General features: G+C 48.5%; 1 protein-coding gene across 4 annotated transcripts in view; it reads right to left on the bottom strand.

Moving 5' to 3' along the window:
- The window catches only part of STAB1 (stabilin 1), a 116,163-nt gene extending 104,317 nt beyond the window's left edge, over positions 1-11,846 (bottom strand). The window contains exons 1-6 of one of the 4 annotated variants that reach the window (XM_075939384.1): positions 11,777-11,846; positions 11,194-11,277; positions 9,515-9,663; positions 4,200-4,342; positions 1,507-1,622; positions 787-872 (exon numbers count right to left, since the gene is read on the bottom strand). In XM_075939384.1, coding sequence (XP_075795499.1) covers positions 787-872; positions 1,507-1,622; positions 4,200-4,342; positions 9,515-9,595 — 426 coding nt within the window. In that variant the 5' untranslated portion in view covers positions 9,596-9,663; positions 11,194-11,277; positions 11,777-11,846. Of the gene's footprint in view, positions 1-786; positions 873-1,506; positions 1,623-4,199; positions 4,343-9,514; positions 9,681-11,193; positions 11,601-11,776 lie in introns of those variants that run through there. The other 3 variants (XM_075939383.1, XM_075939381.1, XM_075939382.1) reach the window with 3 other exon arrangements.
- Positions 11,847-16,209: the final 4,363 nt, after the last annotated feature.

Below are 16,209 nucleotides of genomic sequence, written 5' to 3' on the forward strand. Positions count from 1 at the left end.
GGAGCCCCACAGACGAGCAGCACAGAGGCACCTTACGCCCTCCACCTTTTGAAAGAGTTTGTCAGAGGAACAGGTACCCAAGATCCCCACCAGCAGGCTGGACAGGGCCCATGGGCTGGCCTGAGGGGGGCAGAACTGGTAAGGCCCAGACCCTCAAAGGCATGCTGATGGGAGATAGGCCGCTAACCACCTCTGAGGGGATCAACCCTCAACTCCTTGCTGGTGCACACGATTGTCAGAGGGGAAAAAAAAGATGTGAAAGAAGATAAACCTATCTCGTAGAACTGGAAGGGACGTTGGGAGGTCAAGTCCATCCCCTGCCTTCACAGCCGGACCAAGAACCATCCCTGACAGATTTTACCCCAGATCCCTAAATGGCTCCCTCAAGGACTGAACTCACAACCCTGGGTTTAGCAGGCCACTGCTCAGACCACTGAGCTATCCCTCCTCTTCATTAAGGGCCAAGCATGCCAGGGATTCTTTCGGCCCATGGGGAGGTAGAACACACAGCTTCTGTCACTGAAGGAATGAGGGAAATCCCCCCCTCCCTCCCCATCACATTGGTCAGCTTCAGCTCTTCCTAGAGACCTTCTCCAGCTCTCACCGACGCACCCAGGCTTTGCTGCATCAGGGAACACATTGGCCCTGCACCCCGACAAATCCACACCCTCCTCGAAAGCCGCGGCGCCCTTTTGTCCAGCCAGAGGGTTAACGCTTTCCCTGCTAGTCCTGCACTGGGTCTCTACATCTCCCTCACATTTCCTCCCAATGCCCCCCCATACTGACCTGACAGATACAGGTCCCATTCCGCGTGATACCATCCAGACAAGTCCCACGGCCACTGCAGGGCGTGTCAGATCCACCAGGGCATTCTGGCAAAGCAAACAAATGGACTCAGAAAGAATGAAACATCTGCCTGAGGGGGCTTCCATTGTGTTGACAAAGGGGAAGGGTGCTATCTCCACTGGATCATTAATGGCTTTGTTTTTCTGTCGGCAGAGGAAAAACGTTATTCATGAGGGACAAAGAGCTCTAAAAGTCTCTAAGGCGCTGTAATTAACTTGGGCCAAGGGGCACCACAGACATTCAGCTCTTTGGATGGCTGGGCCTTTGCCTCTTAGCTCCATTAGAACAGGGAAAACCTGAACAGGGAATCTCTCTATTTGCTTGGAAAATTTCTTAAATAAAAATTCTCTTTATGAACACATTTGTTAAAAGCAGAGCAACTTCTGCAAAGGGAGCTGTGCCAGCAATGAGACCACAACAGGGCTCTAATCATGTGGGAGGCGGGGGGCAAGGTGGTGGAGAGTCCCTCCCCAAGACTGTCAAACATCCCGAAATAGGTGCTAAAAATCTTAGGATCCAGTCTAAGTGTCTGGGAAACAGGAGAGAGAACTCTGAAAACCAATCACTCCTCGTGGAGTTGTACTGCAGGACTGGTCATTCTAGGGCCGGATGTTGACCTGTCATTGGCTGGAAAGACCCACGAACGACTGAAGAACCTACCATAGCACTCAGTACCCCAGAATCCTGGGCAGCATTTTTTCTCCTCAATTTCCTTCTTACACATGTGAGTGCAGCCTGGGAGGGAAAGGGTCTCTTCTCCAAGCTTGACCGTGTATCTTAAAGAGAAAAATCCAAGAGCAGTGATTCTAGCAAATCGTTTGGGACTCAACTATTCTGAATGGTTTGGACTTGACAGGACCGTGAGGGTAGATTTATTTTTGTTTTAATCCAAACCAACTAAACTGTTGAAAGCCACTCCATACAAATGAAGAGTGCAATACAGTGTCCTGGGGCATAAAATCATGAGCACACCAGAATCTCTAGCTGGTGCAAACAGCTACAAATCGCCTGAAGAGGGCAACACAGGCTGAAGAGGTTATATTATGCAAGGGCTCCTATCAATTCGCTAGCTTCTTATTAAATACAGGTTGAACCTCTCTGGTCCAGAAACATCTGTTGTCTGGAATGATTTTCGTTAGCTGGACGGCCACTTTTCATGGGAGTGGCCAAGTTTCCCACTGTGCCATAAAGTTTGTTTACAGTTCTCAGTCCTGGCTCTCAAGTGTTCTGCGCTATTATTTAGCTCTAACATATCCCTAAATGTCTTCTAACAGCCCAATAAGCAATGGAAGTTTTGGCAAGGCTGCTGGACAATATCGACCTCCTGTGGTCTGGAAAATGCTCTGGTTTGGAATCAGTCAAGTCCTGAGGGTGCCAGACTCGAGAGGTTCACCCTGTATTGGATCAAGTTATGAGTCCTAGTCTTCATCTTCAGAGCTCTGAACGGGCTGTACCATCTCCAAGCATATCCGCCCTCCTTGATATTTGCAATCCCACAGGACTAATGAAATATTCACGGGAGAGGTCAAGTCTATTGGGACCAAGCCTCCTAAGGTCACAGGGGGCTGGGAAGGGGCTCTAGTGGCCGTGCGGTGGCAGGCGAGCAGGCACCGCTGACTTCACACCGGCTCCCTTGCCCCACTTCCGCCAGAGGGATGATACTATGGGCAGGTGGGAGATTCCCAGCACAGTAGCGCAGAGCGCTGAGTTCCAAGTGACTATTTGCTGGTGGGGACCCAGGCATTTTGGGGTCAGTTCCCAACTTGGCCACCGTGCTACCTGGAACAAGCCCCTTGCGCCCTGAGCTGTATGATCGCCCTGCAAGCCTCCCCCCCCCCGCCCCTTCCCTCTGTCTGCCAAACCATTTAGCGCACCGGCTCGTCACCGAGGGACCCTCCCTCACCGGGTGTGTGCATGGACTCGCCATCACATACCAAGGAAACACGAGAAACTGTGAAAGCCCAGTTGTGTTATTGGTCCCGTCAATATGTCTGTGGCCAGGAGCTAACCTTTCACGGACTCAACTCTACCTCCTGGTTCCACACGTGCACTTCTCCCATCGGGGCTGTCTGAGCGTCGAATATACCTGCAATAACTGCTAAGTGCCTGGGGCTATTTTTAAAAGCTTTCCAGCCACAGAGCACAGTGGACCATGGAGCTCCATGTTAGCTGCTGAAGTTCACTACTGATTAGCTATGCAGATGATCATCTACAGTGCCCTGGCTTTGTTCCACCTTCTGGTAAATTCATTTGCCCATCATCCTTGGCCAATTACAGCTAAGCTACAGAAGCGAGCACAGCTTTTCAGAAGGAGTCCAGGGAACAGTGGGGGAAGTCTAGGTAGGATATTAGGAAAAACTATTTCCCTAGGAGGGTGGTGAAGCCCTGGAATGGGTTACACCTAGGGCGGTGGTGGAATCTCCATCCCTAGAGGTGTTTAAGTCTCGGCTTGACAAAGCCCTGGCCGGGTTGATTTAGTTGGGTTGGTCCTGCCTTGGGCAGGGGGCTGGACTTGATGACCTCCTGGGGTCTCTTCAAGCTCTAGGATTCTATGATAGCACAGGGACAAGCATGGTGTCAAAAGGGGAAACAAGAGGACTAGAAAAATTCCAAGTTTGGCTTGGCTGCCAGAACAGTGGAGGAGATGCAACTGCTCCTGGGTTCTAAAACCGAACTGGTCACGGACTCCACGTGTGACCTCGGACAAATCACATGCACCAACATTTTTCATCGGGGGTGCCTAGAATTAAGGACGCCACACCCCAGTCCTGCAACTTGTGTGTGTGTGTAGAGCCCTGTGACCACACAGGCATCACATGTGGTGGCCCCCGTCTCACATTTAGGCCCCTAAATAAAAGGGACTTGAGTTTTAGAGCGACCTGCGAGGCCGGCCTGATCCCAGGTGAATCTGCGGATGCTCGATCGCTGAACGTCAGGTTGCTTTTATTGTACGTTTTTGGTATTTAACTCTGGGCCCTCCAATTTCATAATTTGGGCGACTTTCCGCCACTGGGTTGTGAAGTGTAAGGACTTAATGCCTGTTCAGTTCTCGGACATCTTCAAGATGAGTGTTAAATACCCTGCTAGCTACATCGATACACATGACCACGCGCACACATATGTAAGCCGTGCCTCCTCTTTGACCCTATGCCAGAATTATATTGCCTCCCACCCAATGGAAGGAACCAGCCACATCCATCTTCCTTTGGTCTTCTACAGGGCAAGCCGTTTCCCCAGCCCACAAGCAGCATGCCTGGGAACGCCGGCTCACATGTGCGTCCGCACGGTAAATGTGAGGCGTGGAACGGCCCGGGAGGTGGATAGGGCAGCCTGAGCAGGGAGCTAGGCCTTACCTGCAACTTCTCAGTCCTAGGCTAGGGCTCACTGGTGTCCACCCTTTCAAACACTGCACTTTGTGGCCCATGGCCAGAACACAGGAGGTGCACGGTGCCGTCCACATGAACATCGTCCTGACGTTGCAGTGCATGGATTTCAACTGTTAAAAAAAAAAAAAAAAAAAAAAGCAAAGCATTAAACTGTGACCTTCCGCTGCTGCTTTCTCCTGCCCCCAGTATCTCTCCACCCTGAGGACCCCGGTTTACACTGGGGATTTCAGCCCAGGTGGCCAGCAGGCCGTCAGTGGAGTTACGTCAGGGCAAACCACCAATGCAGACAAGCTTAATCATGGCTTTCTGCTGGTAGTAGCGTGCTCCTCCGCTTCGATCCAGGCTGAGTCCCAGGGCAAATCACCGTTACTCTGGGGGCTGACCGGAGTCACCCAGGTTAGTGGGGAACATTTCTTCTTATAAAACAACGATGAAGTTAGATGCTGACTTTGCTCCTCATTGGGATTGGTCTCTTTCTCCAGCAGCTTTCAGCCCATCGAGTTTGGGTGTCTATTTCTGTCCCGTTTCTCTCGGGAGCAGCCAAACCTCTACCGATGCAGCGTCATTTGTTAGGGGGTTGGAAGGAGGAAGCAGCGCCTTTCCCCTTCACGCCAGATTTGATCCAGGTCAGTAGCGACTTCACTGCCATACGACAGTCTGAAGTGAAGCGAACCAGGGATGTCAAGTATTGGTTAATTGAATAGTCCAGTTACCTCATGAATTCTTAGCGGTTACTCGACTATTCTCTAGTCCCCGGGGTTGGGACCGGCAGCCAGTGCGCTCCGGCCCCGCTCCCAAGGACCCCTGCCACTCCACACTGCTGCCTCTGGATCAGATGCAGCAGCCTAGGGTGCCAGGTGGGAGCTGGTCCGTGAGGGGAGCCTGTTTAGAAACCAGTTCCTCTCTCAGACCGGCTGCCTGTCACCTCGCACTGCTGCCTCTGATACAGGTGTCATGATTATGAGGGTTAGCCAGCAGCCTGGGGATTAAGGGGTTAACTACACCTAGCCAGGTGGAGTGACCAATAGGAAAGTAGGTGGGACTTTTCAAACTGGGACAAAGGAATTTGGGGTTTTTTTCTTTGTCCTTTTGTCTCTCTGAGAGAGCTCTCTGCAGCTACAAAGAGGGACAAGCATGTCTCTCTCTCTCTCCAAGACACCATTCTTCATTTTCTGTAAGTAGGGTAAAGTTTAGGCAGTTTCATTAGGTTTTATTGTGTTATGGATTGGGTATGGGATCTGAGATCTGGCACTGCTTAAAAGATGTTTTGGCTTTTCTTTGTAACTAAGTTCTAGGCCCATGGAGTTTCTCCATGAGTATATTTTGTTACCTTCCTCTCTAGTCATTATACTTGCAACCAGAATATTGTTGTAATAATAAAAGTTATTTCTTTTCTTTTATTAACCTGGCAGTGGTTAATGGGCATGTCATGGCTCCTTCCCCACTCTGGCATGATAAATGCAGAAGTGGGGGCCAGCAAGTGTACTCCAAAGCCTTATCTACCAGGCTTTGGTATAAAACTTCCCCCAAGATCTTAAAAACCTAGATCTTGGGAATAAAACTTCCGCTGCCACCACCCAAATGTTGCTAAAGAAACCAGGGGAAAGATCATTTGGGAAATCTTCCCCCTAAAACAAAAATCAGGGCACACCATTAACCACTGCCAGGTTAATAAAAGAAAAGAAATAACTTTTATTATTACAACAATATTCTGGTTGCAAGTATAATGACTAGAGAGGAAGGTAACAAAATATACTCATGGAGAAACTCCATGGGCCTAGAACTTAGTTACAAAGAAAAGCCAAAACATCTTTTAAGCAGTGCCAGATCTCAGATCCCATACCCAATCCATAACACAATAAAACCTAAACTTTACCCTACTTACAGAAAATGAAGAATGGTGTCTTGGAGAGAGAGAGAGACATGCTTGTCCCTCTCTGTAGCTGCAGAGAGCTCTCTCAGAGAGACAAAAGGACAAAGAAAAAAACCCCAAATTCCTTTGTCCCAGTTTGAAAAGTCCCACCTACTTTCCTATTGGTCACTCCACCTGGCTAGGTGTAGTTAACCCCTTAATCCCCAGGCTGCTGGCTAACCCTCATAATCATGACAACAGGGGTGGCAGCAGGAATGGCACAAGGCCGGCTGCGGCAGCTGGCGCCCTAGGCAGAGGCGTGATTAGCACCCCCGCCTGCACGGCCGTCAATGGCCGTGACATCAGCATCGGGCACCTGGGCCAGCGGTGCCCTAGGCAACCTGTCTGGCGGTGGGGGTGTCTGAGCTCCCAGACCGGGCATGAGCCAGAACCGAGCTGGGCTGCCTGTCTGCCTCCTTCCTCATACACTGTAAATGCAGAGCTGCAGTAGGGGTAGGTCTCTGATCCGTTGCAAGCCGGGACTGAGCCAGACTGCTGGCCAGCCAGCTAAAAAAACGTATTGGTGGGTGTGGGTCCATAGCATTAACCTATACGCTTTTGCTTCTCGGTTAATCGACTGCACTATTACAGCCCTAACTCAGTCCAGTTCCAGGTGAGCCGGTGTAGCCATTACAAAAACCAGTGCTGGAACTGACAGTCTAGCCAGGGAAGGGAGGGGACAGGGCCACCCGTAGGGGGATGTGGGCCTGGGGCAACCCCCTCCCAGCAGTGCCCCAGGCGCCAGGCCCACAGCAGCGCACCTGCCCTGCCTCTGGCTCTGCCCTGCCCTTGCCCCACCCCCTTGCTGCTCCTGAGCCCGGGGGTCACGGGCTCGGTGTCAGGTGGCGGCAGCAGGTGTCCACCCCTCATCCCCAACCACCGGGGCAGCGGCTCCGCCCTGCCCCCGCCCCCAGCCCACTAGGCCTGCTTCTCTGGGGCAGCAGGAAGGGGGAGCGCCTTTGGGCTGCGCTCTCTCTCTCAAATCCCTGGAGGGTTGGGAAACTTTCCTGTTTCCAGGAGAGTGTCAAAAATGCTGGCATAGATTTCCATGCACTGGAGTTTACTTCTAAGGAGAGCCCTGTAAGAATACAAACGTATACCCGTGGCCGCGGCTATCGACCGGTACCCAGGAGAACCCTGCGGGTACCGATTTATATCCACAGGGATACGAACTTGGGCCCTACTTCTAAGGCTCTGCAGCAAACCTGCCAGGCTGAGGGAAACACAAACCTGCTGGTGTTTATTAGCATGTGAGTAGCCCAGGGAGGCTCCCACAAGGCCCCAGTGCGCTCGGCGCCGCACAAACACCGTGCCCTGCTGCAGAGAGCTTGTTTTCTAAACAGACAAGACGAAGGGCGGGCGGAAAAGAGGTGTGAAGAAACCCGCCCAAGGCCAGGCTGCAGGACAGTGGCAGAGTCAGGCAGGGAACCCAGGTTTTCAGAGTCCCAGGCCGCTAGAGCACACCGTGCTCCTCTTTCGCTCCGCCCACGTCTCCTAAGCACTGCTGATGGGACGGATTAATCTGTGGCCTTTGTAGCACGGTGCCGTTACTGACAGTCCTCCCCAAAAGAAAGGACACCCCCACCCGTCCTACACTCGGCCAGCTCAGCTCTGCTGGGCAAGCGGTGGCCGAGGCTGGTGTGGAGGACAGGCCTGAGGCCTGCCTGGGTAGAGCGGCTAGGGAAAGGGGAATGTGCGGCCTGTGTCTGAAGGGGAGGACTCATCAGGAAGCGACTATGAAAGGTCCCAGTCTGCAGAGAATGGGCAGAGTGGTGCGCAGGGGAACGGGGTTATTTAGGGACCACCTGTGGAAAACAAGGCAAGGGAAAGCACCAGCGGTGGCTGGAGCCTGGGGCTGTAGGACAGAAGATCAGCGTTCCAGCTCTGAAACTGTTTCACCACGTGGCCTTTGGCAAGTCACTTACACTCACTGCATGTCAGTTTCCCCACCTACTCCCTTTGCATCAGCCTTTCCAGAGCACCTGGAAAAGCATGGCTGAAAGGCATGACACGCACAGATTCCTTGTTCACAGCAGAATTCTTTCCAGAGCCCCTCCAATTTTGCATTGCACCCGGCTTTGATCAGTTTATAAAAGCTGGCGCTCGGGGATTTGAATGCACTTTCTGTATTCTGCCTCTTCTTTTTTAGACAGATAGACATCCGTCGCGCCCTTTGCTCAGAGTTAAGGTCTCTCTTTCCACCGCCTACGGCAGCGCTGCCACAGCTCAGAGGAGAAACGCAACGGCAGCAGGCACTTTGTCATATGAATTAACAAGCCACCCCAGAGCTGAAAACCAGTCTAAATAAAGCAACATGTTCAGTCTTCTAGACAATGCTGCTCAACATGAAAACTAAGCTGGATGTCTGAACCCAAACAAAACAAAAATCTGTCAAAAGGAAAACGTTTCCTATTACTCATACAGCCACTGCCAAGAAACGCATTACAATGTTGTCCCTGTTGCATCAAGCCGCTGAGATCTGAAGTGTGAACAGCGTGAAGTATTCACCTAGGTGGATCTCTGAGCAAATTACACACAAGCAACTCTATAATAACTAAGTCTGCTATCTAGCACTTCCAAGCAGCTCTCTGACCAACCAGTGTGCAAGGCAATGATGGGATGTATCTATCTGTTAAGGGGAGAGATGTCAATTGCACGTTTTTAAGCATTTACTGTAAAATCTTACAATTAAAAAAAAACCTGTCGCAACCCTTTCACAGCGAAGTTGTCGTTTGTTCATTCACGGAGACGGTGACACTGTCTGGTTTGAACAAGTAGCCCCTGCTCATACTCTTCTGGGCACACCTGGGATTGGATTTTGCTTCTGTTGGGCTAGAAACAGGGTATCTTCCCCATCTCTCTTGAGAGCGCAAAGACATGCCACTTACACACCCACCCTGGGCACAGTGTCAGCCTGAAGCATTTTCCTGCCAACTTCTCCAACAGCTGCAGTTTAGAAACACTTTTGGAAAACACTGAGGAAATTCTACATGGCGTTTTTCGGGCCCAATCCTGACAGGAGCAAAAGCTCCCCCAAAACTAGCAGGAGTCGAGGCGGCTGAGGCTTTTCACAGAATTGGGCCCACAGTTCTCACGTTGCCATTGTATGCTCTGCATTCAATGCTGAGAATGGGTAAATCAAAGCTGAGACAAGACCTAGCAAAACCCATATCCTTAACTTTTCGTGTACCGTATAGGCTACGGATGTTTATACATGCAGAAGCACGGTAATAGATCATCTTTAAGCTTAATTAAGGAGGCGAGTCAACAAATGATAATCCACATTGAAATCATTTTGGTAACAGCAGCCATCTGAAAATGAGTAATTGTCCCGCAACCATTTAACTCAAACAAAGATTTACAAACTTACCTTCCAACTCTGACCGTCCGCTGTGGAAAGGAACCATGCTGCTAAGAAGGAAAACAGCAACCCAGGCGGACGCATTTTCATGCTTTTACAGATGGGACCCTTTTCTTGAAGGGGGGGGGGGGAGCGTGTTGGTGTAGAGGATGCAATTTCTGTAAGATAAGACCGCCTACTAAGAATCAGATCCAAGAAAAACTAGAGGTTACACAAACAGGGAGAAAATACTTTCAAAAGCTGGATCTCCTATTCCAAAGTATACAGAAATTATTCTGCTACTTTTAATGTCAAACATGAGTCAACAACAGCTTCCCCCCCCCCTCACACACACACACACACAACCCTGTAAGTAGGTGGTTTACTGAAAACAGGAACATCTACGGATTTCCTCCCACATATCAGTTCAAAACAGATGGAAGGAAATCCTTCGTTTTCAACTGATTGGAATGAAATATGTTAACTGTATCCTTAACTGGAGGCAATTCCAAATGGCAAAAGATACACTGTGGAATCTGGATGGCCCATGAATTTTGTTTCGTTGCTGATAATACAAGCCAACGAAAAAACATCCACCCATTCCATGTGGCAGCAGATATTTGTTCTATACGGCAACTCTTTGCAGATGGTCTATATGGTATGTAATAAAGATAATGCACATAAACCATAATGGGCCCCTTTGTTGGGATTTGATGTTTATTTAAAATGCACAAGTTGCTCAACAAGAAGAGTGTTACATTTAGCATACCAGCTATGCTATATAGTCATTATTTTCCAAACTTGTTACTGGAAACCCAATTACTTCACAGACGAGGTGTTTAACACTTTGCATAATCAAGCCCTGAAATTTAAGGGACATGGTTGGCCTTGCATAGTTTGCCACTAAATCACTCTTGCTGGGGGCAGTGCAGAATATTTAAGAAGATTCACAACGTGTTTGACAATTGTTTTATCTACTAATAGCATTCACTGTATTTAACGAATGCAAGAATGTGTCCAAATAGAATCATAGCAGACTAGAACTGGAAGGGACTTCGAGAGGCCGTCTAGTTCAGTCCAGTCCAGTCCCCTGCCCTCACGGCAGGACCAAGCACTGTCTAAGATCATCCCTGATAGATGTCTGTCTAACCTGCTCTTAACTATCTCCAGTGATGGAGATTCCACAACCTCCTTAGGCAATTCATTCCAGTGTTTAACCACCCTGACAGTTAGGAACTTTTTCCTAATGGCCAACCTAAACCTCCCTTGCTGCAGTTTAAGCCCACTGCTGCTTATCCTATCCTCAGAGGCCATGGAGAACAATTTTTCTCCCGCCTCCTTGTCACACTCTTTTAGATACTTGAAAACCGCTCTCATGTCCCCTCTCAGTCTTCTCCTTTCCAAACTAAACAAGCCCATTTCTGTCAGTCTTCCCTCCTAGCTCATGTTCTCTAGACCTTCATCATTCTTGTTGCTCTTAGCTGTAGATGCTATTATACTATGACAGTGACATTCAAATGCGTCCATAAAAGCAAATCAGTCCATTTTGAATGAGTGTGCACAACACTGACAGTGCGTATTTGTATTTAATACTTGTATAGCACCTTGCATGTACACACTCCCAGAGCACGTTTTACTAGATGGTACTTGACATACACATCTCCCCAAGACAGGACCCAAAATAGAAACGTAACAGATACTGGACTTACTAACGCTGGTAACTGGCTCCCTCCTCTCCCCTCCAGCAGAGGTACCGGCTGACGAAGAGCGGTGCTCTCTCTCTCTCTCTCTCACTGCAACAGGAAACAAATAAAGCAAAAAACGATTCTCCGGCCTGTATAAGTCGTCCCAGCTCCACCACTCCCTGCTAGCCTGACAAGTTGATTCACTCCATTTGCCCCAGGATGCAACTGTAACCCTGGGACTAGGGCCAGGTGGGCAGCCCATCAGGGAGGAGGACTGGGGAGAGCCAGCCTTCGCGCCACACCTAAGGGGCGGCAGCCGGTGCCAGCACAGACCCCGTGCTGGGACAGAGGCTGACAGGAGGTGGCAGTGGCCAAAAGACAAGCTGATATTGGGGAGAGGGGGAAGGGAAGGTGATGCATCCGGCCTCCCCTCTTCCAACATCAATATCACCCAGCCCTGCTCCTCTTCAGCCATCATCTCTCCCGCTCTGTGCCCACCCCACTCCGGCCTCCTCCTCGAGAGCAAATTCTCCTGTGGCCTCCGTAGATCCCAAGCAGAAAGGGCCAGCAGCCTGAAAAGGTTCCCGACCGGGAAGTCCTGCCTCACCTTTCTGTGTGGATGAAAAGCAATCACCCCCTCCAGCCCAACCGTGACCATCCTCGCAGGCTCCTGGGTCCCCCAACTGACAGACATCCTGTTTGGGTTACCCTTCCCCCTGTGAAGGCCCTCCCCTCGACAACAGAGAAAGTACCTCAGTTTCCTGAGGAAACAGGCCAGCTACCCTAGAGCGAACACTTCCCAAGCTCATTGTAGATGACCTGCCGCCTCACCAGGAAGATCAGAGCAATAGGATAGGTCTGGTATAAAATAAAGTTATCTGCTAAAATACATGGGCTTTGTTTGCTGCCACACCGCTACCACATGGCAGTCAAAAAGTTAAAGGGCTAAAACTACGAGCCCCAGTCACGTTACTAGTCGTGTTCAGTCGTGTTACTTCTCCTTATAAGTAGTCGTTCTTGGTGAAAGTAAGGTTTCTAGAAACAAGTCCAATGCTCTCTGTAATCCCCACTACATATAGCTGAACTTAGTCTCACATCATATACAAATAGTCTCACATCATATACACATTCCTGCGCCTCCAGAAATATAATCTATGCTATCATGTGCCGAAAGTGTCCGTCTGCTATGTACATTGGACAAACATCTCAGACACTTCGCCAAAGGATCAATGCCCACAAAACAGATATCAGACAGGATCACAAAGAAAAAACAGTTTCTTGCCATTTCAACCAGAAAGGACATTGTCTCAACGACCTAATCACCTGCATCCTACTCCAGAAGACTTTCAAATCTGCACTTGAAAGGGAATCCTCTGAACTGTCATTCATGCTAAAATTCGACACTCACCGCGCGGAGCTCAACACACACACCAACTACCTTACCCATTACAAAGATAGCTTCCCCAATTATCACCTCTATTACCATTAGCTCACAGATATCTACCTTTCCCCACCTCTAATATTAACTCACAGACATTTACCTTCCTTCTCCCCCCCCCCCCCACCCGCATCCCCCTTCGGTTCTGAAATGTGATTTGTCCTTTTCATGTGTGTTCATTTTTTTAAATTGTATCCTTTGGTATATATGGCTGTGACTATTTTCTTCCACTATTTGATCTGAGGAAGTGGGTCTGGCCCACGAAAGCTCATCATCTAATAAACCATCTTGTTAGTCTTTAAAGTGCTACAAAATCCTGTTTTTTGTTTCATCATATACAAAAAAAAAAAAAACACACAAAAAAACCAAGTCTTGGAGCACTTTAAAGACTAACAAGGTGGTTTATTAGGTGATGAACTTTCCTGGGGCAGACCCACTTCAGATCATATTCTGAAAGTGGATTGGCATGACCATTATATAACAAAAGGGATACAATGAAGGAGTAAAATTATACAGTAACAAATCAACTAAAGAAGGTGGGGGCTAGGGGACAAGGAAGAGACAAGAAAGGAAAAAATGTCTTATTGTCAGTCAATTAAGTGGCTAATCTGGAGTTACTACGAATATCAACAGGTGGGGAGGCTGTCTTTGTAATGTCTAAGGTAATTAACAACACAGCTACCTCTCTGTTACTTGTCATCATATACCAATCACTCAAAAGTTTGACTGCACAAGCGATCATTCAAAAATCCAGCACCAACAATTAAGGCTGCTACGAGCTAAGAAAAAGGAAGTTAGACATTCTAAACAAATCAAGGCAGTATGGAAGGGACATTTACATATTCAAATTGCAGTTCAACTGCAGAAGAGTTGGACAGCAACATTCTCCTGTCTGCCTTTGAGATTTAATCTCACTCAGCCAATGGCTACATTACCCAAGGCCAAAGAGGTATCCAATACAATGCAATGGTTGGAACTATGGTACAGCCAAGGCTACCATTGTCATGGGTGTGTGCTCATGGTCACAAGTGTTGGGGAGGGGGAGCAATGCAATAGATGGAGGGTAATTGGGCTGGCTCTCACGCTGTAAGAGGGGACTGTGACCATTTATAACACATTTTAAGGGAAGTCCTGAAGAGGTGTCCTGGCAGCGAGAGACACTCCAAAGCTGGAGAGAATGACGAAACTGAATGTTGTTCAAGATCCATTCCCAACCTTTGACTCCTGGGGGACCGGAATACTTGAAGCTGTTCCTTGGATAGTGATAAGCATCCACGGCAGGGGGACAGACAATGTCCAGCTGTGACTGCAGGACCACAAGAAGGGCCAGAGGGCCAAAAAAGCTCAGACCTCCGGAGCGCCTACCGTAACGACGGCCAGATTGTCAGAAGTGCTCGGCACCTGAGTGGCGCAGATACAAAAGGCAAAACGGACCATTCTTCAGGCTTTGTACTGTCACCTGTCACTGTAGCCTGTGACCTGCCACAAGGAAATTCCCTTCGGAGTGCCATATTTCATTGCCATGGTGCTCTTGGGAGGCCAATGGTCATGTCTTATCAGAACAAGTTTTAGTTAAGACAAACTCGTTAGCGGAAGATACACAATTTAAATGGACACGGAGCAGCTCATTTTACAGAGACAGGGCAGAAGGGGTTAAAAGGTATTCTTTAAAACCAGCCAACTTTGCTGCCTCTTAGTGCAACAGGCAGTTTATTTCCTTCATTATTCTAGCAATCTGGGTGAAGACTTGCAGCGCCAGTGAAGAGAAAACTTCGGTTACTTGTTACTGCAGGCGTCGGAACAATAGAAACAGCTCAAGTAACGCTTGGGACTGAACGCTTCTGGGGGCTGGTAACAGGGTCAGATGCCTTTTGCCCTGGCTCGCTGGGTGACCAGCAGTAATTACCATCAGGCAGCAGTCTCAGCCTCTGCTCATAGTGGATCAGCATCACTCACCTGTCACTCTTACGGGCAGTCTCACCCAAGAGGCCTGCAACTGACTAGGAACAGAATATTGGCAAACTGGGGAAATTTGCACCACAGCTGCAAGTATTCTTCCTTTGAGACCCATCAACAGAAATCTCTGCCTGTGGTAATTTCTATGGTTGCACTGACAACACCTGCAAAAAGCATTTCAATTGAACCAGCAAAGGCAATGGGAGACCTCCTTTGCAGAAGGAACCCTGAGAGATTGCAGGTTGACTCTGGGGGTGCTAAGACTAGAATAATATCTGTCAGCTAAGGGCCAACTCAATCAGTGCTAGATCTATTGCTGGATTTATTTTAAAAATCCATAGTTTTTTTCTTCCGCTCTACTCTGCGCTGGTTAGGCCTCAGTTGGAGTATTGCGTCCAGTTCTGGGCACTGCATTTCAAGAAAGATGTGGAGAAATTGGAGAGGGTCCAGAGAAGAGCAACAAGAATGATTAAAGGTCTAGAGAACATGACCTATGAGGGAAGACTGAAAGAATTGGGTTTGTTTAGTTTAGAAAAGAGAAGATTGAGGGGGGACATGATAGCAGTTTTTAGGTATCTAAAAGGGTGTCATAAGGAGGAGGGAGAAAACTTGTTCATCTTGGCCTCTGAGGATAGAACAAGAAGCAATGGGCTTAAACTGCAGCAAGGGAGGTTTAGGTTGGACATTAGGAAAAAGTTCCTAACTGTCAGGGTGGTCAAACACTGGAATAAATTGCCCAGGGAGGTTGTGGATTCCCCATCTCTGGAGATATTTAAGAGTAGGTTAGATAAATGTCTATCAGGGATGGTCTAGACAGTATTTGGTCCTGCCATGGGGGCAGGGGACTGGACTCGATGACCTCTCGAGGTCCCTTCCAGTTCTAGTATTCTATGATAGGTCTGGACAGATACCTAAATATCTATATGACTGGTGTGTGTGAGCGAGAGAGACCGACCCTTTCTCCAAGTTACTCTGCGATCTCTGTGTTATTACATAAAATGAATTAATTACACATTCTGAGATTTAGAGATCAGCAACTTTTTAATCCCAAAAAGACGATGGAAATATCTGGGACGTGTGCTAAGAAGGAAGCCAGGCCTTCTGCCAGGCTGACTGACCTGTCTTTGTGCAGCTGAAGGAACACATGAAAGAGGGCAACTAAGTCAACCCCCTCCATCAGACAATAAGTAGAAAGGAAAAATGTACAGGAGTGGACCTCAAAAAGACACAAAGAATTGTCCATTAAGGACAATGGAGGCAGAGCCTGGCAAGTTAGTCAAGTAACCCAACTGGACACTACATTTCTCTCCGAAAAGCAAGATACGTAGTAAGAGTCTCCTAACCCTCCACATGCTCTCATCCCTATGTATTTCAAAACACTGGGTTACCAGCCTTCTTTCTGTAGTGTTGGCAGGCCCAACTTGCTTGGGCAATTTCCGGCAATTGAAATCTTTTGTTTACATAATCTTGACTGAAATTAGCAAGAGCCAAGACAAATGATTTACCATCCATTCTATTATACCATGTGGCTTTTGTGGGGGTTGCAAATTCTTTGAAATCTGTGGAAAAAAATAAACGCCTTTGTTACCCTCTTTGGGAAAACAAACTCTTATTTGCTCACAATCATCCAAATGCCTAGATGCCTG

Source organism: Pelodiscus sinensis, chromosome 11 (genome assembly GCF_049634645.1).
Source record: "Pelodiscus sinensis isolate JC-2024 chromosome 11, ASM4963464v1, whole genome shotgun sequence".
In the NCBI taxonomy this organism is placed as follows: domain Eukaryota; kingdom Metazoa; phylum Chordata; order Testudines; family Trionychidae; genus Pelodiscus; species Pelodiscus sinensis.